The sequence below is a fragment of the Gallus gallus genome, chromosome Z (assembly GCF_016699485.2).
Source record: "Gallus gallus isolate bGalGal1 chromosome Z, bGalGal1.mat.broiler.GRCg7b, whole genome shotgun sequence".
NCBI classification, from domain to species: domain Eukaryota; kingdom Metazoa; phylum Chordata; class Aves; order Galliformes; family Phasianidae; genus Gallus; species Gallus gallus.
Genome location: NC_052572.1, coordinates 8,899,816 through 8,927,670, shown reverse-complemented (window position 1 = coordinate 8,927,670; position 27,855 = coordinate 8,899,816). Strand labels below are relative to the sequence as shown.

General features: G+C 52.5%; 2 protein-coding genes and 1 long non-coding RNA gene across 6 annotated transcripts; 2 read left to right on the top strand and 1 right to left on the bottom strand.

The window, feature by feature from the left end:
* Positions 1-890: 890 nt before the first annotated feature.
* Positions 891-23,900, bottom strand: LOC112530623. Of its 4 annotated transcripts, none has more exons than XR_005842845.2 (3): positions 23,638-23,900; positions 20,578-20,758; positions 891-2,880 (listed from the first exon to the last, which is right to left on the bottom strand). It is a non-coding gene; the product is annotated as an uncharacterized LOC112530623 (long non-coding RNA). The 4 variants fall into 4 exon arrangements; XR_005842848.2 differs by lacking the exon at positions 891-2,880 and adding an exon at positions 4,293-4,624; XR_005842844.2 differs by lacking the exon at positions 891-2,880 and adding an exon at positions 12,215-15,273.
* LOC100857191 (c-C motif chemokine 26-like) lies at positions 16,867-19,543 on the top strand. The gene is made up of 4 exons (XM_003642981.6): positions 16,867-16,980; positions 17,627-17,747; positions 17,835-17,988; positions 18,209-19,543. Exons 1-3 carry the CDS (start codon positions 16,914-16,916, stop codon positions 17,971-17,973), a joined length of 327 nt encoding a protein of 108 aa, XP_003643029.1. The 5' UTR covers positions 16,867-16,913; the 3' UTR covers positions 17,974-17,988; positions 18,209-19,543.
* CCL19 (C-C motif chemokine ligand 19) lies at positions 23,156-26,160 on the top strand. Its single transcript, NM_001302168.1, is given in 4 exon segments — positions 23,156-23,753; positions 24,248-24,371; positions 24,684-24,780; positions 25,162-26,160. Coding segments are annotated over 4 exon segments (300 nt in total). The 5' UTR covers positions 23,156-23,695; the 3' UTR covers positions 25,183-26,160.
* Positions 26,161-27,855: the final 1,695 nt, after the last annotated feature.

The following is a 27,855-nucleotide window of genomic DNA, read 5'->3' as shown; positions in this document are numbered from 1 at the left end:
GCTGCGGTGATGGGTCCAGAAGCCTGGGCTCAGTGGGCAGCAAAGTCGGGCAGCTTGTTCTAGGGAAGGGGGCACTGAGAAAGCAATGGAAGAAGAGACGTGAGGCTTCACCCTGTGAAGGCAACTCTTGCGAGCCGTGAAGAACAGATAGCCCTCCAAGGAAGATGTGGTACGTTCCCCAGAGAAGGGGACCACCGCGCAGTCACCATCCCTGCACGTGTTGAAAAACCGTTTGGGTGTGGTGCTCAGGGACATGATTTAGCGCAGGCTTGTTAGCGTTAGGGTAGCGTGCTTAGGTTGCGGTTGCACTTGATGATCTCGGAGGTCTTTTCCAAGCTGGGAATGGGCCCAACCCTAGACCAGGACCTGGCACGCTGCAGGTCGGTCTGATGGGCCAAGGGCATAACTGGTGCCCCATCCTGCTGTGGCTCATGCCCCCTCCGTGTTTTGCAGGTGCAGACAGACAGACACGTGGGCCACGGTGCTCCTGCCTCAGCGGCAACCGCTGCAGCAAAGCTGAGCAGGAGCTCCAGCAGCTGGTGCTGTCGGCTCTCCCAGAGCATGTGGCCACTCTGGGCCCTGAGTTCCAGGAGGCAGCCTGGAGAGACCTGTCAGAGGCAGTGGAGCAGGGCGTCCTGTCCTGCTGCTGAACCCCCAGTGCCAAGAGAGGCAAGGAGCAGCATCACCAGTGTCATGTGAGTCTCCTGCGGCTCAGTCCCAGACGCCATGCTTGCCCTGATGCGTGCGAGACATGGATGGGCCCATGGGAGAAGCCTAACCCTGGAGCCATGGATCAGGGCCTAGCATAGTGCAGGTCAGCCTAATGGGTCAAGGGCTTCCCAGATGCCCCATCCTACTGTGGCTCAGGCCCCCTTTCTTTTTTGCAGGTCCCGAGAGACAGATGTGAGGGCCACGGTGCTCCTGCCTGAACTGCAACTGCTGCAGCAAAGCAGCAGAAAACGGGACCACCATGGCGAAAGGTATCCTGGACTGGAGAGTATTAGCTGTGCTGGAGGTGGTGTTTAATATTGGCATGAGCAATGAGCAGTTATCCGAGGATACGGGTGACAGGTGAGGGGTGTCTTGAAGGGCTAAGTGGTTCAGGAATGCTGGACGCTCCTCTATGGTTTTGTCTTAAAGGCACAAGAGCAGGCTGTCTCCCGTGCTGTAAGAGGAGGTGGCATGGAAGAGGACTGGCGTGGATGAACGGGGTACTTTTCCTGACGTTCTGGGAGAAAGCTGTTAGGAAATGTGGGGAGGGAGAAAATTAGAAAGGCAAGAGCCCAGCTTGAAGTCAGCTTGGCCACTGGGGTAAAGGAGAACAAACAAACTTTTTTACAAATCCTTTAACAGTAAGTGGAGGGCTAAGGAGAATCTGTATCCTTTACTGGATGCATCCGGGAACATGAGAACTGAGAATGAGGAACAGGCTGAGGTTTTTAATGCTTTCTTTATATCTGTCTTTAAAAGTCAGATCATTTGTCCGGGGGGTACTCTACTTTCTGGCCTGAAAATCTTGGATGGGGAGCAGAATGACCCCCCCCCCCCCTCCCTTCCTCCCGTGATTCAGGAGGAAATGGTTAGAGACCTACTAATCTACCACCTAAAAGAAGAGCTTGTCCTGTTCATTGTATTTATAGATGACCTGGATGAGGGGGTTGAGTGCACCCTCTAAATTTGCAACTGACAGAAAGCCAGGAGGAAGCACTGATCTACCAGGGGATAGGAAGACCCTACGGAGAGATCTGGACAGTCTGGATCACTGGGCTGAGGCCAGTGGGATGAAGTTCAACAAGACCAAGTGCTGGGTCCTGCACTTTGACCACAACTACCCCAGGCAATGCTACAGGCTTGGGGCAGAGTGGCTGGAAGGCTGTGTGTAAGAAACAGACCTGGGGATGTTGGTCGATGCTCGGCTGAACACAAACTGGCAGTTTGCCCAAATGGCCAAGAAGGCCAATGGCATCCTGCCTTCTATCAGAAATGGTATTTCCAGCAGGAGCAGGGAAGTGGTAATCCCTCTGCATTCAGCTCTGGTGAGGCTGCACTTCAAATACTGTGTTCACTTTTGGGCCCCTCGCTACACAAAAGTCACTGAGGCCCTGGAGCTTGTCCAGAAAAAAAGCCACAAAGCCCGTGAGGGGTGTGGAGCATGAATCTTATGAGGAGTGGCTGATTGTTTAATCTAGAGAAGAGGAAGCTCAGTGGAGACCTCAGCTCTACAACTTCCTGAAGGGAGGTTGTGATGAGGTGGGGGTCAGCCTCTTCTCCTGTGTGAGTAGCGATAGGACTGGAGGAAGTGGCCTCAAGATGCACCAGGGGAGATTCAGGTTGGACGTTAGGAAAAATTTCTTCTCCAAAAGAGTGGTCAGGCACTGGAACGAGCTGCCCAGGGAGGTGGTGGAGTCACCATCCCTAGAAGCGTTCAAGAAACGTTTAGGTGTTGTACTAAGGGACATGGTTTATTGGGAAATGGTGGTGGTAGGCGGATGATTGGACTGGCTGTCTTTTCCAACCGTGGTGATTCTATGATTCTGTGACATCAGATGTGTGTGACGTAGGTGGTGGAAACTTTTTTGGAGAGTGCCATTGTCATACGCCAACATACTGGCAGCAGTAACGTAGAGGGCTCGAGATGTAACAGTGATGGATGTTTAGCTTGTGTCTATCCTGTTCGAACAGTATGATGAAAATCTCAAAATCTTCCTCCCTATGGACCTGTGTCACAGTCTCAGCTGTGGAGAAACTGTTAGTGTCTCGAAGAGAAATTTTTTTTTCCCACCTGTATGTAGCAGTATCTCATCCATTTGAAGTAGGCGTTTCTCTGCTCAGGAGAGGGTACTGAATGAGAACACTCCTCATGCCGTCCTGTGGTTTTACCTGTGGGAAGTGGGATGGAGAAACCACCTCAACCCTCAAAGCATGGGTGCATGAGTTGTGGGGAAAAAGGGGGTTCTTCCAGAAGAAATGCCTTCTCCACTTTCTGCTGGGCCGTTCCTCAGACTAAGAAGATAAAATAATCGTATTTCTGAGGCTGATAACTAGTGTTGTGGTTTGTATTCATGAGAGGTCCAAAGAAGGGCAGCAAGGCTTGTGAAGGGCTTGAAGAATATGGCCTATGAGGTGCGACTGAAGGAATTGGGGCTGCTTAGTCTGGGGAAGAGGAGGCTGAGGGGAGACCCTATTGCTCTCTTCAAATACCTGAAAGGCGATTGCAGCGAGAGCGGGGTTGGTCTCTTCTCACTGGTGACAGGTAACAGGACGAGGGGAAATGGCCTCAAGTTGCACCAGGGGAGGTTTACACTGGATATCAGGAAAAACTTCTTTACAGAAAGGGATGTTAAGCACTGGAATAGCTCCCCAGGGAGGTGGCTGAGTCACTATCATAGAATCATAGAATGGCCTGGATTGAAAAGGACCTCACAAATCATCTCTTTTCAGTCCCTCCTGCCACAGGCAGGGTCACCAACCACCAGACCAGGCTGCCCAGAGCCACATCCAGCCTGGCCTTGAATGCCTCCAGGGATGGGGCATCCACAACCTCCTTGGGCAGCCTGTTCCCATGCGTCACCACCCTCTGGGTGAAAAACTTCCTCCTAATATCTCACCTAAACATCCCGTTTCAGTTTAAAACCATTCCCCCCTGTCCTATCACAATCCACCCTTGTAAACAGCCATTCCCCCTCCTGTTAATATGCTCCCTTTGAGTACTGAAAGTCCACAATGAGGTCTCCCCGGAGACTTCTCTTCTCCAAACCAAACAAGCCCACTTCCCTCAACCTTTCCTCATAGGAGAGGTGCTTCAGCCCTCTGATATCTTATAGGCCCTCTTCTGTACCTGTTCCAAGAGCTCTGCATCTTTCTTGTACCAGATGCCCCAGGCCTTGATTTGTTGAAAAACCATTTGGATGTGGTGCTCAGGGACATGATTTAGTGGTGGGTTGTTAGAGTTTGGGTTGCATGGTTAGGTTGAGGTTGGACTTGATGATCTTGAAGGTGTTTTCCAACCTGAGCAATTCTATGAATTCTATATATAACCATGCTTCTGATACAAGTCTCTTTCCAGGAAAAAATGCAAATGCTGTTGATCTGTTCGCTGTTTTCTGTTGAGCAAAGATACTACAGGAAAGGCAGTATCTGTATCCACTGTTTGAGAAAATGCATGTGAGGCTGTAAAATGCTATCCAGTTTATCAGGCACAAGAGCGGATGGTGTACACTACAGACAAATATTTCAAAAGAAGCAGCCCAGATGAATTGTACACAATAGTCCTGAAAGAGTGGGCTGATGGCTTTTAGCAACAGTGATATTTATTTGTTACACAACTGGAATTTCTCTGGTGTTCTCAGGTGATGCTCTGCCAGATTCCCTGCTGAGGCATCTGCATCCCCTTGGGCACAAAGCATCCTTCATGCACATCAGGCACACAGAGAGATGATATCTATTGGCTCCAAGAGGCAAGGAAAGGGTTATAAAATTACACAGAGGAGGCAACTGCACGGCTCTCAACTGGGCTCCAGCCTGCAGTTCTGCAGGAGGTGTGAGAAGCTGATCCGATGGCTCCCTCTGGCTGTAGGCTCTGTGAGTGAATCTGTAGAAAATGCATCCTGTAGCTGCTCCATTCCTGCAGACATCAGAAGAGCTGGGGAATCTGTTTCTTTTCCACATCTGCAAAAATTCTGCTGCACATCTTTGTCCTTGGAGTTTTGGGGCAATGCAGAAACAAGGAGCTGGTACTGATCTGGTCATCGCCCAGAGATTCTTAGGGAACAGAGGAGCTGGTGGACCCAGGTGTGCAAAATGCTGAGCAGCCTGGTTTGATGCCATCACTGCCACTGCTTTGTGAAGAAGGTTGGACTAGAGACCTCCTGAGGTCCCCTCCAGCCTGGATGAGTTTGTGAACATATTAAAGGGGCAGGAATCATAGAATCACAAGGTTGGAAAGGACCTACAAGATCATCTAGTCCAAGTGTCCTCCCATTACCATTGCTACCACAGGCTAGTAAACCATATCTTGTAGCTCCTCATCCTGACACCTCCTGAACACTGCCAGGGATGGCGACTCCACCACCTCCCTGGGCAAAGAAGAAGAAACAGGAGAAGTCAGTTAGCTGTAAATGGTTTCAACACAAAGGAGCTGAAAGATGAATGAGGAAAAGCTGGAGAAAATGACTGCTGGGGTTCCTGCTCTGCTCCCAGTGCTTGGTCTGAGTCTGGGGGAAAGCAGATGGTAGCATAGGCCTACCTGAGGCACAAGGGTCTGGGGCTGGTAAAGATAATTGGAACTCACAGCCTGGGGTGTCGGAAACGCTCAGATAAATCTCAGCATTTCCTTCTAGATTCAGACTCATCTCAATATTTTTTTCTACCAGTTCCAAACGAAAGAGGAAATTAACAGAGCTGTTTGGAAGAGCATCTGTAAATGCTTTGGGCTGGCACAGCCATGAGCCATGGGAAAGGCTGTGAGGAAGGGGCTGCTGCCAGGTCTGGATGAGCTGACAAAGAATGCATGGGAAGGCCACCAGGTTTCTCAGCCACCTGGTCTGGAGAAGCCCCCTCGTCTGCAGCCAGTACTGCCTCATCCCACAGTCCTCAGCAACAGTTCCTGGCCCTTCTGTCCCCTGTGCATTTTGCTCAGCTCTGTCTGGTCTGGCTTGGAAGCATGTGAAGGAGCATGCATGCAATTTTTCAGTGCACACAGTGACATTCTGACAGTGTCACTGCAGCCAGAGTTTTACTCCAGCAGGACACAGCCACTCAGGGCTTCTGTGATAATAAATCAGGAGGTGCCAGTGTGAGGGAATTTTTCTGAAACGATATACAGACGCTGGTTTTGTGGTGGAGGTGCCAAAAGACTGGCAGCTGTAGCTCTGGAGAAACCAGAAAGGAAAAAAGCAATCTGTACAATCACTGCAGTTTCCCTCTGCTCAATGACCACTGCCACTACATCACAGAGTTGTGAAATCGAGTGTCTGTGCTCTCCCCTTGCTCCTTTTATCTTCACTTGCGCCTCATTGTGGACAGTTATTCACCCAAAAAGTTTCTCTGTCTCATCATGTTCCTGAAATTTTCTGGGATGCTTTTATCCTCCTAAGCAGAAGCATTCACCCTCTTGTCATGGTTGAAGACAAAGATGTGGTCCCTTGGGTCCCCTGATCTGTACAGGGATCCCAGTGATCCTCTGGCAGCTTTTGTGGCTGGAAAGCCCCTGCTTTTATGCCACCTGCCTTTCAGGAATATGTTTATTTTCCCAAACAACAACAGAGGAAAATTGAAAGTACTTTTCCTGTTTTTGCCCCTACTTGTGCTCCTCATTGAAAGTAATTAAATTATTTGTCTCAAAATCTCCCCTCTGGAGGTCTCATCAGTGTTTCTGGTTTAAATGAATTTGAGTTTTGGAGTCAATATGTCCTGTTTGCATTATCAACAGAAGCCTGAGGTTGTCATGGCTGGGAGGCCACACTGTGCTGGGAAAGGGATGGATAGGATTTACTCTAGCCACGGTGCTCAGATAGGACAGTCAGCAGGCTCCTGCACCCAGGCCTTTCAGATCACTGCTTTCAGAGCTGTTGCTGGCCTTGCTCACTCTACGTCCTGCGAGAAGCAGCCATGCTTAGCCTGAGCTTTGTGCTTTGCTGCAGTATGAGCATTGCAGTTTGCCTTCAAAACCATGTGCTGGCAGAAAACAAGGTGCTGGAACAGCTGCAGTGATGCCAAATGCCTGCAGCCATATAAGCCTGCTGGCAAATCCCCCCCCCCGCTTGTGCTGTGCTGATACTGGGGTGGGTGAGGGGGCTTGTGGCAGGGAAGGGAAGGAGAGGACAGATCACTCTGTGCAGTGTGCCTGGAGCTGAAGCAAGTTTGGTCAGGTCTTTTTGCTGCACAGTACATGGGCTGTGTGCTCCGCTCCTTCCCCGGTGTTGACACATCTGGCAGGAGCCATCCTGTGTTCCCAAATCTCATGAGCATCAGGGCAGCTGCAGCCTCCTGCCATGCTCTTGCAGGCAAACTGTCCTGGAAAATGTCTTCCTTCCCTCAGAAGCAGCAATACTGGCAGGAGCCTTCCCACCATGCTCAGGGAGAAGATCACATTTCAGCCACAATCCCCTCTTACAGGAGCATCTGTCTTCTCTCTCAGATCTTCCTCACACCCACCCATCAAGTGGGGACTTGATGCTGAACTTCTGGGAAGGGTCACGTTTGTTAACTGTCCATTGCACGCTGCAGTCAACCGGGGCCTCCTTCTGTCCTAGCACAGCCAGCTGCAAGCTACTTCCTTAATTTGGGGACAAACATGGGGCTGCAGATGGGCTGGGGGTTCAGAGCAATCCCTCAAGAGGGAGGATGACCTGTTTACTTTGACAGGGCTTGCTTAGTGGGTGGCTGTGGAAACCTCAGCATGCAGCTGGACAGATGTGGGGTGGCTTATCTGTCATGTTTGCCTGGAGTCTCCTGGCTGTGAGAGATTGAAGGCTTCAAATTCTGGAGTCAATCTGCTTGTGCGCAGTTCTGATCAGCAGCTACTGCTTGCAGCTGAGGATATGAGGGTCTAGTGGGAATGATTCTGGGCTTCCTTCTGCTTGGGCTGGCCATGCAGCCTGACTCTGCAAGCCTTCTGTGCTAACAAGGGACAATGGGATCCATCTGCTCTGGGATGCATCATGGACTTTTTCTCATCCTCACTGCCACCATGAACTTGCCCCTCGAGGATCCTGTGTCCAGTGGTCCTGGGGTTTGCAGTGTCAGTAAGCCAATGACTGGTAATGGCTGGGATGTGTTAGAACTGAGCTTTCCTGGGAATTCCCTGCATGCATGCCACAGGTTTGTTAGCCCCTGTGCTTTTGTGCAGGACTGCTGTCTGTAAAAGCTATTTGCAGAAGTAGTCTGGAGCTGTTTGCAAATCTTCCAGGCTGGGTCTTTGCCTTAATCTTTGTGATTAGCTTAAATGGAACACAACAGCTGGGCAGCTGGGAAGCCTGGGAAGTGGGACAAACACATTTGAAATCCAAAGCTTCCCAGAAGTTGCATTATATTGAGTTCAGTATTGAAAGACTGGAAGGACAGCTTTTTATGGGGACATCCTCTGAGCAGAAGGAAGTGGGCTTAAGTGGAAGCTTGTGGTGTGCATATTTCAGCAGCCAGGACCAGGCAGGAGAGCTATGTGGTGAGGATAGAGGAAGGTGAGGGTGCCATATTTTCTCTTGGTTCTTGTTCCACTGGGCCTCTTCTAACACTGAGTTCAAGGCTGGAGAAACCACTGGCATGCCCAGTCATAGCCCTCTGCAAACCACAGATAACAGTGAGATGGCTATGAGGGTGAGGAGGCATTGGTGCTTGCATGGAGACCCATGAGGGATACAGCTGATCCACTCTGTGTGCCAGGAACTTGGTGTGGATCCAGTTGCATGTCCCCATCTACAGGTTTTTGTACCCTGCTCTTCCCAGGCAGCTTGGAGCCAGCTCACTGGGACCTCCCTTGACAAGGAATGGCTCATGTCCAGGACTTGTCTTTATCATGGTGCTTGGGGATGCATCTCCCATTGCACCTGGGAGCTCCCAATGGGTTTAGGAAGAGTGACAACCAGACAGATGAATTCAGTCTGTAAACCTTTGCTGCAGGGCAGCCAGTGGTCACTGCTCCTCCTGAGCACATAGGTGAAGCCTGTGGCAGTGGAGGGTGAATGGACACTGCACATACCTTTAGGGAAGTCCTTGCAGGGAGATTTGGGTCTGCAATCTCCAATGAGCATCACTCACCCCAAGGAAAGATCTTCTAATATCCCATGTCATTAACTTAGTGTATATAAAGTGCCTATTCCAGCAAAGTGTGCTGAGCCCAGGAAGCAGCCAAGTCTCGGGACAGCGGGGATTTCCAAAAGATTTAGTAAAAAACATTATAATAATATTTGACAAGGGTACAGGGATGAACCAGAAAGACGGTGCACATATCTGGTGGACCACTTAGTTACTAGCACATCCCCATGCTGGAGGACATAATGAAGTATTTTTCAATAAGACAGTGTTTTTTCCCGAAATCTCTATTTGACTAAGGAGCTTGCAAGGCAGATAACATCAAGTGGGAATGGAGAGCAGCTTGACCTCCAAGAGCTGTTTGGATGTTTAGAGTTCTCCTTATCTTTGCAGTGTTATAGCCAAAGTGGCTGTGTGTGATCCTGGCTGGATGCAGAGCTCAGGCTCGGCAGCAGGAGTTGTGCTTACTCTTTTAATTCCCTGTGACAGAAGAGGAACTGCGAACTTCATCAGGTTCCAGAAGAGCTATCCAGGCAACTAAGTCAAAGCTGATGATTGGGAGGTTGGTTTTCCCCCAGGCTGAGGCTGCTTATGCGACAGTTTGGTGGTCCTGCTCGCAGGAGAAGGAGCACACAGCAAAGGCAAAGAGAGCAGGAGCATCTTTGGAAATTTCAACACTGAAACGGTACAGTCCTCTGCTGTTGGCTTGAACATCTTCCCCATCTCACTCCAATGAGGCTGTTGTTTTGCAATGCTGGCAACTCTCAGGGAGACCTTCGGGACTGGAGCAGAGCCCTGCACAGATGGGAATTAGGGCCATGGCCCTTGTGGTCTGACTGGGGGTGCAAAATCCCCCTCCTAATTGCAAACACAGTCAATTACTGTTGGGCTACATGGGGCATGATCTGGTCTGAATCTAATCTGGGCAGCCCCAAGCTCCTCCAGACATCTGCAACAAGCAGGGTCTGCTCTGCTGCCAAGACTTTGGGATGGAACCCACTGGAAGAGGCAGAAATGGAACCTCTGGACCCCAGTATACTACAAGAAGGAGCAGGACCTCCAGAGCTGGACTGCAAGGCTCCCTGGGTACGTGCAGAACCACTCTAGAGCAGACTCTGGAGGCAGATCTGCTCCGAATGCATGGAGATGCCAACTCTAGCAGGTGTCTGTGTTCCACAACTACCCTGGCTGGGCTAGAATCATCTTAAGGTCTCCATTACTCTCTGCAAAGGAGAAAGTCTATCCTAAGCTACACTGAACTGTTCTCTAATGAGAGGGAGATGGGAAGAGGCAACTACCAGAGCACAGGGAAAACAAGATTTGGAGCTTGACGTACCCCAGCCAGCCAGTGAGCATCTGAGTCCTTCGGCTCAGCGGGTGGCTGCTGGCAGTGTCCAATGGTCTGGAAGCAGTGTGGGGCTGGAAATTCCCTTTGGGGCTGGGGATCAGGCAGGACGGCTGTTTACAGCGAGGGAGCAGCAGGGAAGAGTTACAGGGCCAGGCGCCGAGAGACCTCCCGGCAGCATCCGCCTGCCAAAGCTTTGGAGACACATCACGTGGATGGAGACAAGACTGACCAACTCATTCGGTTAGAGGAGCTCTGAGGGTGCCTGTTGTTTTCTGGGGTATTATTTGTGGAAACTGGATGCTGTAAACATGGGAGAGTTCAACATTGCAATCACTGTGTGGAATAAACCATTGGCAATGGCCAACCACAGTGATGGAGAACTACTTGCAGGTCTTCTGTTTCTTGTCAAGCTCTGCAGCCTTGAGCCAGTGTCTGTGTCTGACAAGTACCGTTGTAGGACAAATTTGGTGGAACACGAAGTATTTGGTGCCTGTGAAGGCTGCATACCAACCTTGTGCTGCATTAGAGACACCTACTGTATCTTTCCAGTGCCATAAAGAGAGATTCTGTCTTGCCTACACCATATCTCTTCAAAAATCTTTTTGTAAGTCCTTCTTCATCCTTTTCTCAATACCTTATCCTTTTTCCTTCTGAAAGGCTGACACCAGAATGGACTGTGTCAGCAGCAGTCTGCTGATGTGCACGTGCATGGACAATACATCACTTCCAAAGCCCAGAGTGTGATTCCCTGGCAGTAGTGCCAGCCATGAGTTTGGTAAGTACAGGTTATTTTGGCTGCTGAAACTACTGAAATTGAGCATTCTGGTGGACAGGAGGGCTATCTGTATTACGCTTACACAAGAATGGTTGGCCTGATTGATCACATCTCTGAGCTCAGTCAGGAGATCAGGCAGGACAAACATACCCGTTTCTTCTGTCCTTCATGTCTATCAAAATAAAGCTCCCTAGCTATGGCCCTTTAGTCTCAGCAGCAGTCTGGCTCTTCCCAGTGCAAAGCAGCTGGATGCTTCTCCCAGAGCTAAGATGGGTGCTGCCACTGCAGGGTCTTGGGGGGCTTTGGCAGGCAGATGCTGCCGGGAGGTCTCTTGGCACCTGGCTCTGTAGTTCTTCCCTGCTGCTCCCTCACTGTAAATAGCCATCCTGCCAGATCCCCAGCCCCAAAGGGGTTTTCCAGCCCCTCGCTGCTCCCAGCCTATTGGACACCGCCTGCAGCCATGCGCTGAACCAAGGGGCTTGGATGCTTGCCGGCTGGATGGAACATCTCAAGCAGAGTCCCAGCTTCAGACAGTGTTTACCCCACACTCTTCCCCTTTGCCTCTTTTGGAGACCAATTTGGAGGCCAAGCCATATGGCCAGTCCCATCCTCCCAGATCTTTGGTGTATCTGAGTTAATTTCACCCCTGTATACGTCTACGAGGAAGTCGATCTTCATCATGCGATTGGTACAGAGCACCCCTTGATGTTGCTCCTGGCTGCCAAAATGACTCTCAGGTCACTGCTTGTGCCTTCAAGCATTGTCTCATTATAGAGCCAGCCGCTGTCGGCTTTTGATGGCTCCACTGCTCTGCTTGTATTAGTCCTAATGACTAGTCATGTTTAGAATTTGAACTCATAACTTCTTCCTATTGCTTAATTGTATCCGGGCAGAAGAGACCTGTGCATTGTGGAGCAGGGCTCTCTGAGCACCCCCAAATATTTCCTCTCTATCCAACAGCTGTTTCCTTTCCATGCAACTTCTGAGAAGAGCTCAGGCACTATTCAGAGGCTGGTACCAGCTCTGTCTGTCTGAAGGCACTCATGGTACATGAAGCTGCCACTCTACCAGCCCATGCCCAATAAAATGCTTGACACCTTGTCTCTCCATGGGCTTCATCTCCTGTCTCTTGGCTCTCTCCATCCCAGATATTCGCATTTTCTGCCACTGGGTTGCTGCTTCCCTATTTGGTGCTGAGCTGTGAGAAGAGCTGAAGCACATCCAGTTTCTAGCTTACACACTGCTCTAAAATCTTCTACAAACCCTCCAGAGCCTTCTTGGTGTTTTCTTCATTTCCCTTCAGCAGCCTCTAATTTCTCCCCCCCCCCCCCTCCCCCCCCCCCCATCCTGCCAAGCTAGCTGCATGTGCCAGCAGCTATAGGCAGTGGATACCTTCTCTCTGGCCAAGCCCTTTGGGGCTAAATTCATGCCAGGGGCAGTGCAGGGCTGCTTGGCAGATGCTAGGTGTCTGCAGCACGGCTCTGCCTGCTTTCAAACTCAACATCCCACATCCCTCAGCATAGAGCCGTGAAATGGAGAAGGAGTCGTTTCCTTTCTGACACCACTCAGCTGTTTCTTTTCCCAGCAGTTTCCCTAAATCTCTTTGAATTCAAGCACTATGCAGGCTGCACTGGGACAGTGCCTCTGCGTGTCCTTGCTCACAGCTCAACCCAAACCTTTCTGACTGCCTGGCTCGGCTGTCATGTGCCTGGTCCATTGCCGGGGGGATTTATGACTTGTTACCTCTCCGTTTTCCACAACAACTGGACCGGTACCAGCAATTTCCACTACGTTTTACACTGCAGCAAGGGAAACTGCAGGAACTGAATCAAGCCTTGCCATGCTGCTTGATGGGAGAGGAGCTGAACCAATGCTTGGTGACAGGGCTGAGGACCAAGTGAGAGGGTCACTCATTTTGGAGGGTTATGAAAACACCAATTGCCCCACTCTTCCATGCAGCACTCACTTCTTTCTCACCAGGAGTAGGAGTATCTCACTGTGTCCCCTCTCCAACACAAACCTTGCCACTCCAAGGATGTCTCCACTGTGCCACAGGGGGACCAGCATCATCCCTTCCAGCACAAGCTGAGTGTGCTGGTGCCATGGTGACAAATGTACAAGCTCACACCAGCCTGAGCCCAGCAGATCCCATGTATTGGGCTGTGCATGGCCAAGAGGGTGAGAGCAGCATCCCAATTTTTCCTGGTTGGAGGGGGTAACAAAAGGCAGAGCCAGCCCAGCCCCTTGCTTTTGGATGGGGGGGCATTGCTGCACACCATGCAGAGGATAGAGAAGAGAACATCTTGCCATGCTGCTCATTCACTCAGGTCCCTCTCACTGCTATCAGTACCATTTCACCCCATGCACATTTTTCTGCACTTTTTTTTTATCTGCTTCCACTGCTGCTTAACACCTCCACGGATGTTTGAGTGAGCAAGGGGTTAACTCCTAGCATGACTCTCAGCTGGGAAGATGCCTTTCTTTGGGATCGGAGGGCCTGCAGTACACGGGGCACAACTCTCTCTCTGCCCAAAGACACCAAAGCCCTGCAGCTCCAGTACCCGTTTATGGGGAGGAGAGTCTCGGGTTGCGCTTCCCAGCACGCTGTGCTCACCCTGCTCTTCCCATCAGCCCTGCTGCACGCTGAGGACAGGGAGGCAGCCGGCGCGTGTGCCGCTGGCTTCCAGCAATTCTTTTCCCACTTCCTAAGGATGCCATGGAGCACGTTTCTATACGGTGTGGGCTGGCAGGCAGCCCACTCCCCTTCCCAGTGGCGGGGGCTTTCCAGGCTGGGCTCAGCGAGGTGCCTCAGTGGCTTTCTCCTGGGAATCGGGGGCTCTGCGGGAAGGAATTTGCTGGTCAGCGGGTTGAGTGAAGCTGAGCGACCCTGTTCCTGTTAGCAGTGACTATAATTTGGACGCAGCATCCAAAAGGATTTGGAAATTCCCACCCCCCAGCTTGGGTCTCCTGGATGCCCTCAGCCCATGCATGCAACCGAGGAGCCTCTGTGGCCAGTCCTGAGTGAGCTGAGGAGCAGAGTCCACTGTCTGGTCATGCATAGGGTGCTCGGAGCAGAGTTGGGGTAGCAGAGGAGCTCTGGGGGCTCTCCTGACATGGGGAGTGAGATGCTAAAGAGCAGTGTAGCAAGCTGGGGAAGCAGTTCATAAGCAAACCCCAGGCTCTGGCACTGGGGTGATGGGTGCAAACATACAGGGCATTTGAGATGAAGATCTGAGCAAGTCCTGCAAGCTGCTGGGGTGTTTTCAGTGCTTGGAAAAGTCTCACAAACAAGAGGGCTGTGGTCCCTGACTGTTTCTGCCTATGGGTCCTGTGGATCATTGCACAGGAATCTCTCAGCTCTTCCTGCAGTCTGGGATACATGGAGGGCTGGAGCTGCCCAAACCTCTGGTGCTGCAGCATCAGAGGATATTTTCCAGCACTGCAGAAAGGCACCCTGTCTGGTTGTATTCTTCTCTCTGTACCTATCTCTGCCCCTGTTCCTGAGCTCTGTTGGCTGCAGGAGCCCAAGTTGGTGAGCAGTCGGTTAATGAAGGTACTAGCAAGAAACTGCACCTGGCCAGAACAGGGCAGTACTGTTCCTGGAATCTGCTGGTGTTGGAGAGCCCTAAAAAGCCTTTCCTCTGCCTCCCAAAATTTAGACCTCTCTCATGACCCTATGCAGACAGGGATGCTCTTCCATATCTCCCTGCCAGAAATGCCTTGCTTTCATCCTGGGCTTGGGGGACAGAGGACAGAGCAGAGCACTTAAGGTGAACGGGGGCTTTTGGAAAGGGAAGCAGGAGTGGAAGTGGGCATAGATCCCCTGCCCAGGTTACATGTGGCTCTGCACATTGCCTTGCCTGTGCCCACAGCCAGAGCATGCTGCTGGGTACCCCTGCCCTGAGCTTGTGCCCCTCCAGAACAACTTTCCTGGGAGGAATGGAGTGAGGGTCCACTCAGACAGCTGCTTTCTTTGTGATGCAAATATCAGTGACCAGAAAATTGCTAAAAGTGATGCCTGCAAAGGAAGCACATGCCCTGACTTTGCTCAGCAGCTCAGACCGTGTTTGGGGCTGGACAGAGGATGCTACTACAGTGGCTTGAAAACAACAAGGAAAGGGACTTTCCAGGAGCAGCCAGAGCTGGGACCAGGCAAGGAATGCAGCGGGGCTCTGTGCAGTTTCTCAGAGCTCTCCTGGGGTAATTGACTTATTCTAGGGGCAAGCAGTGGCATCTGTCCCCTCCCTTTGCAGCACTCACCTTGACATCATATGGGCACCAGGACAAGCCTAATCAGGGTGGATGGCAGGGGAGGGAGGGAAGGAAGAGTCTTGTTTCTCCAACTTCCAACATTTCCAACAATTCTCCAACAATCTTCTTGTTTCTCCAACATGTGGATCTGTGGTGGGACAGACGCACTCTGACTGTCCCAGATGTGCAAGGCCAAGGCATTCACCTGGTGTTCAAAGATGCCACTGATGTGTTAGGGTTGGAGCGACAGCTGATGGCATGTGGGGATCTACTCTGCCGGGCACGCTGGGAAGATGCACCCATAGGCAATCTGCTGCTGCCCATGGACCATTGTCCCCTCCCTTTTGAGAGCTCAGACACCTTATCAGTGCTCTGCTCTCTGCTGGGACTTTGTTCTCCCTCTGGGTTACTCATTGCCGTTGATAACTGATAATGAGGGTCCTTATCAGGAAGTGCTTTAAACTTCTGGGGCTTCACCAGCAGCACACTGGGGCTCAGGCAGCAGGACTGAGGAAGGAGCTCAGACTCCCCCTTACAACTGGAGAACCTATGAGTGCTCTGGGGACACAACATGGTCAGCAGAGAGGGTAGAGGCTAGGCTGGGTCAGGAGGGTCTGTGATGGAGAGGGGAGACAAAGGAGCTCCTTGCTGGTGGGGGCTGCCCAGGGGGCTGAAGAGGTGGTGGGACCCAGCTCTTCTCAGAGGGACCCTGGGGCTGGGTGAGAAACAGCAGTACAGGATGCACCCAGGGAAATTCCGATTAAACAGAGGGGAAAATGTTTTCAACATGAGAACATTTTGAGTGTTGGAACAGGTTGCCTGGATTGTTGTGAAATCTTCCTCCTTAGTCGTGAAATCTTGATCCTCGGTCTCTTCCAGTCTGTGACACGGTGACTGAGCCCTCTCTTTGGCTTTTGCTACTGCAGTTGAGCTCCCTCAGAATAACTTCTTGCCACACATGCCCAGCATGTCCTGCTGCAGAGCTCACCCTCTGTCCTACCTGAGGGACAGCGCATTGGGCCTCAGGAGGATCTCACCAGCTGTTTCCCTCATCTGGTTGAGCTCCCTGCTCAGCCACAGGTCCCCACAATATGGTGACACAAAGAGGGTGCAGACACTCTGGATCTTCACATTTGCAGAGGGGAAGCAAGCTGTGCTATCTTCCCTAGCCCCATTTGCAGCTTGGACCCAGCAGATCCCAATATTAGAGATGTACTTAAAAGTTTTGGGGGGCCCCCAAAGTAGCATTAGGGAGGATCTGAGAGAGTTCAGATGTGGGGTTATGTTCATCTCCTTCTCACCTACATCAGGGGAATGTCTTGGCTTGGGAGCAAAGCACAGGTTGGGGAAACAGAAGATTCCCTCCTTGGTTTCCCTGATGACTTGGCCACCCGCCAGGGTCACTGCCTGGGGAGCCAGCAGGCAAGCAGCAGCAGCTGGGAGCAGGCAGCAGCAGGTTGTGGGATGGGGTAGGAAACAGGAGCCCAGAAATCACCTGGACGTGCTGGGGGCTGTGTCTCCGGTGTGCCCCCCATGTGGCACCCTGTGCTGTGCTGTGCTGTGCTGTGCTGGGCAGCCAGGGACAAGACAGAACGGGTCTGTAAAGGGGGGCTCACTGCTTACGGGAAACTTCCACCCTCCATCTCCGCCATCACACAGCCTCTAGTGGGCTGACTGCCAGGGGGACTGAAAACGAAAGCAAAGCGACCGCAGATAAATTGGAGCAGCTGAAGCTCAGGACAGCAGTGTGTGTCCTGCTGCTTAGCATCGCAAGGCTCAGCACCCACCATGGCCCTGCGCATCCTGCTGCCTCTGCTCCTGCTGGCGGCTGCTCTCCTGCTCCACCAGGCTGAAGGTGAGGGCTGCAGGGGAATGTGGGGCAGGAGTCAGGATTAGGGTTAGGGCTCTCCACAGAGTGCTGTGGCCCTGAGAGCACAGGGTGGTGGTGCAGTGTAGGTGGGGTGTTTGGGTGTCAGGTGGGGTGGCAGCACCCCAAGCTTGGGGGCAAAGCAGGAAAATGAGGTCCTGTTGCAAAGAGCCCATCTCTGCCTCGGTTTGCCCCCAGTAGCAGCAGTGCAGGGATGACACGGTGAGCAGAGCTCTCACCCTCATTTTGATGCCTCAGCATCATTCCCCTGCATTGCTCAGGGGAAGAGGTAGAAGAGGTCAGATGGGAGGAATGTGGTTTTAGTTTGCCTTTAGTTTTTGCAGCTCCAATCTGTTAGGAATAGGCGATAAGCTGTATGAATCTCTCTTACATTGAGATGTTTTGCCCATGACTACAGTAGGTCATGCCGTTCTTAATCCCTGAGCCTTTTTTTCATCCTGTTTTCTCCCCCTGTTCTTCTAAGGAGCAGCGTGTTGGAGCTGAGCTGCCCATCAGTGTGAAACATTACAGCATCACTCCCAGGAGCAGTGCCTCATACTGTGCTCTCCTGGGGTGGGAAGGTGCCTTGGCTCAGTGGGGTACCAAAATCCCACGTGCCCCCTCTGTCTCACAGGTGTGGACAATCCGGCCTCAGACTGCTGCCTGAAGACCAGCCAGAAGGCCATCTCCATCAAGTGGGTGAAGTCCTACAGCATCCAGGGCCCCGAATCGGGATGCGTGCTGCGTGCTGTTGTGTAAGTACTCCACTGTGGTCTGAGCCCTCCCTCCCCGTGTGCTGCTCCCTCTGATTCCACAGCATACCCCTCTGCCCATACTCACAGGTTCACCACCAAGAAGAACAAGAAAATCTGCTCCTCTCCTACCGACCCCATTGTCCAGAAGTTGATCAAGAGCCTGGACAGCAAAAGAAAAAGCACTCCCCAGCGCAAATCCAAGAGGCAGAAGAGGAAGCAGGTCTAAGCCAGGCCTGGAGAGGTAGGTGAGGGGCAGCTGGGGGGGGGGGGGGGGGGCGGAGGGGGGATCACAAGGTGAGGGAGGTATGGCAAGAATGCTGCCCTGCATCCCAAATCCACCCCCTTAGCAGCCAGCTCCTGGGGATGAAGCTGGTGGCAAAAATACTTGGGGACACTGCTCCACAGCTGCAGGTTGGGGTGTGCTGAGACGCTCACTCTCTCCTTGCCCTCCTCTCCCCTAGGACAAACACTTTCCCCGCTGACCACCGACCAGCAATGGACACCTGCAGTGCACTCACCTTCCAGCGCTCTGTCAAGAGGAGGTGGCTGTGGGGACTATGCTCTGCCCCACGTCCCCCTCCCCACTGCCAGCACCCCCTCTCCCCAGCAGGGAGCTGAACCCCAGCGGTGAGCACCTTCACCATGGTGGGGGAGTTCCTGCAAGGCACCTGGTGGGATGGCAGCTTTGTTTGGGGATATTATACATTTGTATTTATATTAAAGACTCTGCTTTACACAGTTGCACCTGGAGGGCTCTGCTTGCAGCTTCACAGAGCACCCTTAATGCTGCAGACTGGCTTTTCTGGAAGATGGCTCTTATTTTTATACCAAATAAATGATAGCTGCAGTTCATTCACCTCTAGCCCACTTGCTCCTTTCTGGCTTGCAAGCAGTGGTGCCCAGGCAGGTTGCTGCCTCCCATGAACACCCACAGTGGCTGAGAGCAGCATGAGGGTTGCAGGTTCTGCTGTAGTGCTGGGCTGGGGCTTACCTTTGGCTTTAACAACAAGCTGTTGCGGTATTACTTGTAGGAAGATAGGTTTTTTTCCACATATCCTTTGATTTTTTTCAATCCTTCTTTTTTTAGGTATAAAATTGCAATGAAGCCAGAGCAAACTTTTCATTTTAGTGCAATTTTACCGCTTTGTCCTCACTTGTTTTTGCTGTATTCAGAGATTCAGGCATTATTAAGCAAAGTGCTTTGCTTTCAGGAACGATAAAAGAAAACTCTCTTAGGCTTTCTTCTCCAAAACGAAATGTGTGCGTGGTGGAAATAGTGCATGGGAGGCTATGCAGGTGCAGGAATGGAAGAATCTGCAGAATTCATTGCAGATACAGCAGTGAGTAGCTCTATCAAACCCTGAGCACACTGAAAGGTGAGGCTGCAAGCAGGTGGATGGGCAGATCCCCTGTCTGCAGCCCCCCGCTGTGCTGAGGAACGATGGAAAGGCTCTGCAAAAGCCACAGTGCTGTTTGCTCGCAGCCTTCAGACGTGGACTTCAGTCAGTAAGGGTCTATTAAGCTGTATGATTGCAGTAATAGGATTTGTGGGGCTTAAATTTCAGCACAGGAAGCGTGCTGGCTGGGGAATGCTTGTAGGTGAGTGCTTCTATTGAGTACATTTATATGGCTGATTGCTTTATCTGGTGGGCGCTGAGGTGTATTCTTTTAAGACTGTAAAGAAACTGTGAAGAACCCGATACCGACCCTGGGCACTGAGCCGGCCCTGTGCCACAGTGCGGCTGTCCGGGCTCCAGGCAGGATGCAAGGCAATAAAACATATCCTTCAAACACAAGCACAGTCCTTCTGTCTCTCGTGGTGGTCTTTGGGAAGAGTGGAAGGGGCGGGGAAGATGGGTTAGGGTGGAAGGGCTGCGCCACACATCATCCCCACAGCCATGACTTTGGCTCAGAGCAGAACTCCTGTGCTCTCTGGGGTTTTAAAGGAGTTATTAATGGGGCTGTGATCTGCTCTGGCAGTAGTGACATGCTGGGCATGGGTACAGGCATCCGGCTGGGGTTGAAATCAGGATGCTGCAGGCACAAAGCGGGGATGGCCTTCCGCAGGGATGGCTCTTGTGCTGGCTGCAGCAACAGGGAAAATGATTGCAAAACACCCCGGAGAAGAGGGCTAGCCAAGTATGTCTGCAACCACAGACGGCAAAGTGGGAGGAAATGGGTGGAGCTGGCCAGCACATGAGGTGTAGCTCCTCTTCTCTGCGGTGACATGTACGTGTGGTTTTGTTCCCTTCCAGTGTAAGATGGGCATTGGGCCAAGACAGGTTAAAACCGTGGCCCTACAGATGCCCTGTAGTGATTTACCCTAAAAGAAGAGCTTGTGACAAAGCCGTGAATGGGCACAGATACCCAGGCAGCAAGGCATACATGAGCACAAACACAGCCTGTATGTGCCACATGCCCATACACATGTGGGCATTTGCATGCCATTTTCACTGCAAAACACTGTTACAGAGGAAAACAAGGTGAAAAATGTAGCAGAACCCTCAGATGGGAGCTGACCAAAAACCTGCTGTCACGCATGGCAGGTGCAGTGGCACTGGGGAGCACTCCAAGGATGCTCTCTGAGCAAGAGGCTGGAGGAACAGTGCTGGGCTGGGGGGATTTCCAGGAGCTGGGCCACCCTGGAGCAGACAGGATTAGGTGACAAGCAGAAAGCAGCCAAGCAAGAGAGAAACCACAACCTGCAGCCAAAAGAAGGGAAGTTCTGAATGTGGGCCAAATGATCTGCTCAGCAATTACCCGGTACAGATGAGGCTCCTGGCAGCCCGTGCTGGGCTGGGATGCTGGGCTGAGCTCCAGCGATGCTCACCTGGGGACACGTGCACAGGGTTGGTCCCTCCGTGCTGCACTGCTGACAACACATGGGAGCGTGCACACTGCAGCTCTGCAGATACAGGGCTACACAGGTGCTAGAAGGGCGGTGATCTCCAAAACTGTGGTGTGTAGTCGTGTCCTGCAGGAGAGTGGTTTCCTCTGGACCTTGTTTCCCTCTGTGGTGGAAATAAGGGGAGGAGTGTGGGTTATTAAGTGGGATAAATGCTCGTGGAGATCCAGCATTTCCAACCACACCACCCTCCTGGGCTCTGTCCTCCTGCTTCAGCGTGGAGATGGAGAAGTGGATGGTGGGCAACAGGGCTCCCACTCTCCCCAGTGTCAGCCACTTAGGGACTGGTGCAGGACTGCATCCCCCTTAGCCAAGACCTCAAGACCCTCTTTGCTCTCTTCTGGACAAAGTCAAGTGCTCTCTGGTTTTTCCTTAATTCCATTTTAAGCAGATTGACTAAGTTCCCTCAGCTGGAGGAGATCCCAAGGAGATCCTGGGCACCATGCTGCAGTGGGACTGAGATGCCGTGGGAGACATGTGGAAGCCTCTCATGTCGGGAGGCTGTAGTAGAGACATGGAAATCAAAACAGATGTGATGCAGTCTCATTTCTCAATGAGGTGAATGCAGCCAGGCCAGATCCTGCCACAGGGGCTGGTTGTGTCTGGAGCTTGCTGGAATTCCCCTTTTGTCCCTTCTAGCTCCTTGGCTTGGAGATGGGGAGCAGAGCACTGCACAGCACCCTGGTGAGAGCCCAGGGGGTCTCAGGGAGGACAGCAGCATGGCTGGTGCCTCCTGAACAGAGCCCAGGGATGGATCTGACGATGTGTGGTGATAGGTTGGATTTCCTATGGGGAGCACCCCTCCTCTCATGCTTTATTCCCACTTTCATTAAGAAATTCCTCCTCAGGAGTGAGTGCTCAGGGATGCTTGTGCTGCCTGTGATGTCTGGTGCTGGATGATGCTCGGATAGCTCAGTGCAGACGACATCCCCTCCTGTTCCCAAATCACACCAGAGTGTGTGTGTGGGGGGGAGGGGGGGTTGGAGGGAAGGGATGGTTGCCTGCATGTGCTTTGTGGCTGACCACATTCTTCTTAGAAATCTCACTGACCCCAGCAGAGGGGGAAACCCGTCACATCCCCTTTTCCCAACGTGGAAAGCCCCTTTCCTCACTCTCTCATGGCCCTCCTGGGGAGCAGAAGTGACTCCAGCAGCCATGCTTTCACCTACTTGGCACTGGGAAAGCTCCATGTCACACGCAGGAAGGCAGAACCTTTGTATCACTCAGGGGCTGAGGGCTGCTGGGCATATTGCAGGAGTTAATGCCAACCTCCCCCTCCCCCCCAGGATGCACTCCCATCTCTTACATACTACCTTCTGCTCATGGCCTGTCCTTTGCCATGAGGACAGGGCCCCCAGAAGTGCCGGGAGAGAGGGTCCCACAGGAGGGGACCTCCAGCACTCCCTGCTGATCCTGCACCATCCTCTTTGCCAGCATCAAGGAGAGAATGAGTGGAGATCAGGTCCCAGCACCAGCATGCATCCACATGGGACTGATAAATGATGCTAATCCTCTGCTGCCTAAATTCCTCTTCCACCCACCAAGATTTCTTTGCAGTTAATAAGCTTGGAAAGTGCTGAAAGTGGGAGGGTCTGATTGCAGCTATGCTTGCACATCCTGTTTGCACTGCTCCTTCTGCCTGCCAGCTTCCTCCTGTCCCCTCTGGCAGCACTGACATGCTGGGCATGGGTACAGCTGGAGGCAGGGCTCTCCTGATGGAGAGCACCACTCTGTGCACGAGGTGGCACCAGCAGCCACACAGGGATGGGGCACTTTGGCAGGTGGCATGGCTGGAGCTTCCTCTTACTCCTTATCCTGGACTACAAAAGGGGAAGTTCACCATCTCCTACTGCTGAGAGGAGCAGAGGGACCCAGGAGTTCCCGTCCCCAAGGAGATCTTTGTCCCTGTGTAGTGATCTCCACCGAAGAGCAAGGAAGGGCTAAGGCTGAAGCAATGGAGAGGGTGGAGGGATGGAGATTTCAATCCAAGATTTGACTTCCCTTGTGGGGAAATATTTTTCCTAATATTAATGGGCATTTCCCTGAATGCAGCTGGTGCTTCTCTCCCCATTCCCAGATCCCTCCTAGAGGATCCTGGCTCTACACCTCTCCAAATGCCCGTGAAGCAGGGGTGAGGTCCCTTCCACCGTCCCTTCTACAGGCTGCATCCCCCATGCCACACACTGGGGCTGGAGCAGGCTGGCTGAGGGTGCTGGTGGCACTGTCCCAGTGGTGACCTCAAGGAGGGACAACCTCTGTCTCTGCTCTGCTCTGAAGGTTTGCAGCAAGAGTGTGCTCTTTGATCCTGGTGATGCCTGCACAAGCAGTGCGTGCTGGCAGCCAAGCCTCCCTCGGGGATTTCTGCTCATGTGCTGAGAAAATACATTTGCAGAAAGATATGCAGCTCTCTTTGGCCATGAGCCCATTTGCTCCAGAGACACCTGGAAACCACACTGTCTTTTGGCATTTGAGCTCAGCCAGGCTCCATCCACCAGCACTGCACAGACGCTCCAAGCTCAGGCAGTTCTGAATGTGTCTGGTGTGCTGGCAGTGGGGAGGGCATGGAGGTGGAAGGGCAGCCAGGCTCCTACAAACATGCTGGAAGCTTTAGGGGGAGCCAAGCAGCTCCAATATACACTCATCTCTGGGTGATGAGCCCCATCCAGTGGGGATGTCCCGGAGAGGTCTTAGAGGAGAGAGTGGGAAACGCGCAGGATGAGATTCCATAAGCTTTTTCCCAGAGGCCAGGGGTGAGGATCCTGACCGCAGTCTCCATGCCCTGGAGGGTGCTTGGCTGTGGAGAGGCTGAGCAGCTGGCTGCAGGGAAAGCTGACGGGATGTTCGGGAACTGCACAAAGATCAAAATGCTGTCTACTGTGATTTCCCACCCCTGTCTTCACCAAAAGAAAGTGAAAGCCACGGGGTGGACAGATAAATAGGCAGTGGGGAACAGCAGCAGAACGCAGCAAGCTGTGCAGAGCTCACCTCTCCTGCCTGGAGCACCACCGTCTGCAGCCCCTTCTCTGCCTGACTCAGCGACACAATGCAGCGGCTGCACGTTCTCTGCCTTAGTCTCCTGGTGCTGAGATGTGTCCTGCATGGTAAGAAGGAAACTTTACGGGTGCTTTTCTTGCCGAAGGGCTGGGAGCCAGCTTCTTGTTTGCTTTTGCATTTACAGAAGTAATACAGGGATTCACTGCTGGGGCTTTGCGGCAGCCCTCTTGAATGCTCTGCTCATAACGTGCCCCAGAGGGACTCTGTCCTGCCCAAAGTCCACAAAGGATCCCACACCGAAATCTGTGCTGGGAACAGGTGGTGGAGCATTCCTGCCCCCCAGTGCTTTAGCCCAGTCTGTGCACACTGGATCTGCATGCTTTCTTTTGCCTCCATGCTTCCTTTTTCCTTTGCCTATGCAGTCCCTAGCACAACAGGGGAGCATCCCTGGCACTTGGGGTACTGGCCCGGGGACATGGGAGGGCTCCAGGCATGCCGGGTTGCCCCCACCAAGTGGCCACCATTCTGCCCCACTCCACGGGCCCGCTGTCCACGGAGCCCAGGAGCGACCTCAGGAACACATGTACTTTTCCTCCTCCAGTGTATGCTGGCAACAACGTCCTCGACTGCTGCCTGCGGACGAGCGAGAAGCCCATCCCATGGCGGATAGTGCAGGACTACAGGATGCAGCTGGTGCAGGATGGCTGCGACATCCCTGCCACCGTGTAAGAGCCACAGTCCCTTGATGGGTGAGGGATGGAGCATGCAGGAAGCAGGGAGGGAGGCACAGCAGGGTGAGAGAGGGATGAGCTGGGTTTGGGAAATAGGGAAGGATGCCAAAGAGAAGGGAAGGACATGCAGAGGCTCAGACAGAGCAGGACAAATCTGCTGGGAGGTGAAAATCTAGGGAAAATGTGGAGGAAAGTCATCACAAAATGGACGTGGAGGAGGATGGTGATGGAGGCAATGGGTGAGAACTCAAGCTGTGCAGGAGCACCTTCAGGACACCTCTTTCTTTTCTCCTGTGGTCCTGGCAGGTTCATCACTGCAAAGGGCAAGCGGCTCTGTGCCCCACCCCAAGCTCCGTGGGTGCTGCGCCTCCGAGAGAAGCTGGACACCAGCTCTGCCAGGAAGGTGGGAGCTGGGCCCTGCTCTGTGCATGTGCTGGGAAATGGGAACAGCGTGGGGATGGGTTGGATCTGCCCCCAGAAGGGTTGTCCCAGTTCTAGCGGGACTGATGGATGCCACAGCAAATGGCACTGGGAACAAAGCAGAGACCCCTGCTTCTGGGGTCTGGCAATGTGCACCTCCATGGGGAAGGTTTGGGATGAGGCTTGTGGGTGCTTTGCAAGCCCTCTTCTTGCCCAGAGAGGTGGTGAATGCCAGTCTCTGGAGACAGTCATGGTCAGGCTCTGCCCATAGTCCTGGTAACCACTTTGGCTGCAGGGAGGGGTCACTGCGAAGGCTCCAGCCTCAGATCCACACTCATCCCAGCTGGGTTTTTCTCTTTCCCAGGTCCCAAATCAAGGCAATTAGGCTCTGCAGAAGTGTGTGCCCAGCCCCAGCACCCAGAACAGGGCTGACTCCCAGCTGTGAATCTGAAGCTTGTGAAGCCATGAAGCCAACCCTGCTTCTATGTCCTGCTGTGGTGCACAGGACCAACCCTCCTTGGGACTTGTGTCAGTGCACAGCGCTGGGCACAGCTATTCTGTTTTCTCTTCTCCCTTCTGCCACTGTTGTGACCGAGAAAGCAGCATCCAGCCGAGCCAGGGGCTTCTTGACAGGAGTCTTGGCCTCAAGGGTTCTCAGCATCACCTCTGCCACCATCGAGGCCGAGGAGTTGATTTGATGGACTGATCTGCAGATGAGTTTGTTGGGGCCTCAGCCTTCCTGTGATCTCATTTCCATCACTGGTCTGTTCTCTTGGGTTTCCATCATCAGCCTTGAGCCTGAGCCCTTCTGTATCCCTGGGAAGGGCTGCTACGTAAAGACTGCACAGGGATGAATGGGAGAGATGGGGATGTCCCTTGCCACCATGCTGATTCCATGTTGTCCTCAGGGAACAGATGACACAGTTTCTCTCTTGAGCCCTGACTCCCTTGCAGCTTTCCCCCGGTGCACTTTCCTGACCAGGTGGAATGCAGCCAGGGCCAGCATCTGGGACAGCCAGGCAAAGGTGCACTGGGGGAGATGTCCCATCCTGGCACTGCTGGGTGCTGTGGCACAACTGGTGTCTGCTTGGCCAGGGCCTGGCTTGCAGGATGCAAGCAGTGATGGGTATCACTCAGGGATATTGCCATCCTTCTCGGTCCCTGAGCCTGCCACCATGATCAAAGACTGCTCTTGGCAATGATGAAGGAGCAGTACTCACACCATGCTCAGGTATTTGCTGCTAGATGTATTCAGTGCAATAGTTACAGGCATTAGTTGCTTCCTTCTTTCCTTTCTTCTTAAAAAAAAAAAGAAAAAAAAGCTGTAATTTTGTTAAATAAAAATAAAAGCCCATAGGTTGTTGGCTTGCTTTGTGTTTGAGCCCAAAGAACAGTGCAGAGTATGGGAGAGTGTGGAGCGTAAGGTGATAAAAAGGGCTTTCAGGGGTGAGGGATGGTTTCAGAGGGTGAAGGGTGGGAGGGAGCATGGATTTATTGCACCTCCCAGAACAAGCCACTTCAGTGCCACCACTACAGCTGCTGGGAACTTTGCCCTTGTGGTAGAGGGAAACTGAGGCACCGCATGCTCAGACTGGCCTGCATCTCTGTACCAGTGAGCAGCCGGACTGCAGAAGAGAAAGAGCTTTTGGCGAAATGCAGCCTGGTGAAACTCCCAGTGTTCTGCTCCTGGGTGCATCCGTGGGTAAGGCACAGCTTCTGCCCCTCATCACCAATGAGCCAGGAGTCCAGGGTTGCTTTGCTCTCAGGTCTGTGCACCAGAGCTGTGTACAGTCAAGTCTCTAAGACCAAGCCAGTCTGCCATAAGGTTTGCTGCCCTAAAACGGCCTCAGGTCCCCTTGGGAGCTGCCCTTTCACCCAAGACACATGTTGGAAAAAATCTGCTCCTTTCTGCTAAAGCATGGGACATACATGCAGGTGCTATGTGTGTGGCAAGGCCAGCAGCCAAGCACTGAGATCTTGCATGTGACTGTTATTTGAACTGAACACAGGTTAGGAGCACCTGGGAGACTCAGGGACTCTTTGAGGGCAGGAGGTATGTGGCCACCATCTTGTCCCAGGATGGAATCCGTGGGGAGCAGCACAGAGATGCCTAGGCAGCTGGTGGCTGTTGCCACCAAGCCCTTTTACCCTCCTGTTCAGCTTCTCCCTTATCTGGTGGCTAGGGTTTCTTTCTCAAGTGTTGTTCCCCCACCAGGGTCCTTCTACTCCATGTGCACTTGCAGTGCCCCAGGCTTGGCTGTCTCTCACCGTAACTTTCCCAGAGCCCTTTCCCCTGCTCTGTCCCAGCTCATTAAGCACAGTGACAGCTCCAGAAATATAATCCTGAGGAGGAGGAGGAGGAAGGCTGGTATGGGAAGAGAGGCCAAGACAAACAATATGAGTGGGAAGGGAGTGTAATTGGTGCTTGCTTTGGCAGAGCCACAATGCTGCTCACTCCATGACCTGCGAGGGGCCGCAGCAGGGAGGAGGAGGATGCTCAGCATGGATCCATGCCCAGGCTGAACTGTTACAGCTGGTGGGCTTAGCTTGAGATAGACCAAATCTATGCTTGGCTGAAGGCAAGGAGTCAAGGAGCACAGTGCCTGGTTCCCACCTTTTGAGGACTTTGAGGGAAGGACAGGAGATGCTTTCCTGGGCAGCATGCGTGGTCCTGGTGGGGAGAACTCTGGAGCTCTCCATGCTCCTTAGCCTATCTCTTGTGAATCTCTCCAAGCCAGCAGGACTACACACTTGAAAAGAAGCAACAGCACAGCAAGTTTGTCTGATATATATATAAAAAAAAAAGTCAGTGACTTTTCAGAGGTCATAGTCCTTGGAGAAAGCAGCAAAATGTTGGGTCGCAGCCAAGAAACAATTTCAGTAAAAGTGCTCCAAGTCCTCTTGTTTGTCTCTTTCTCTCCAGTTGTATTTTCCTGCTCTTTGGCTAGCCTCTCTGCATCCACGGAGTGGAGGACTGAAGTGGAGGACCTGTCACTGTGGGATGCAGACATGCCCTCCGTAGGTCCGTATGCTTTGTTGCATAGACCACTTTGGTATG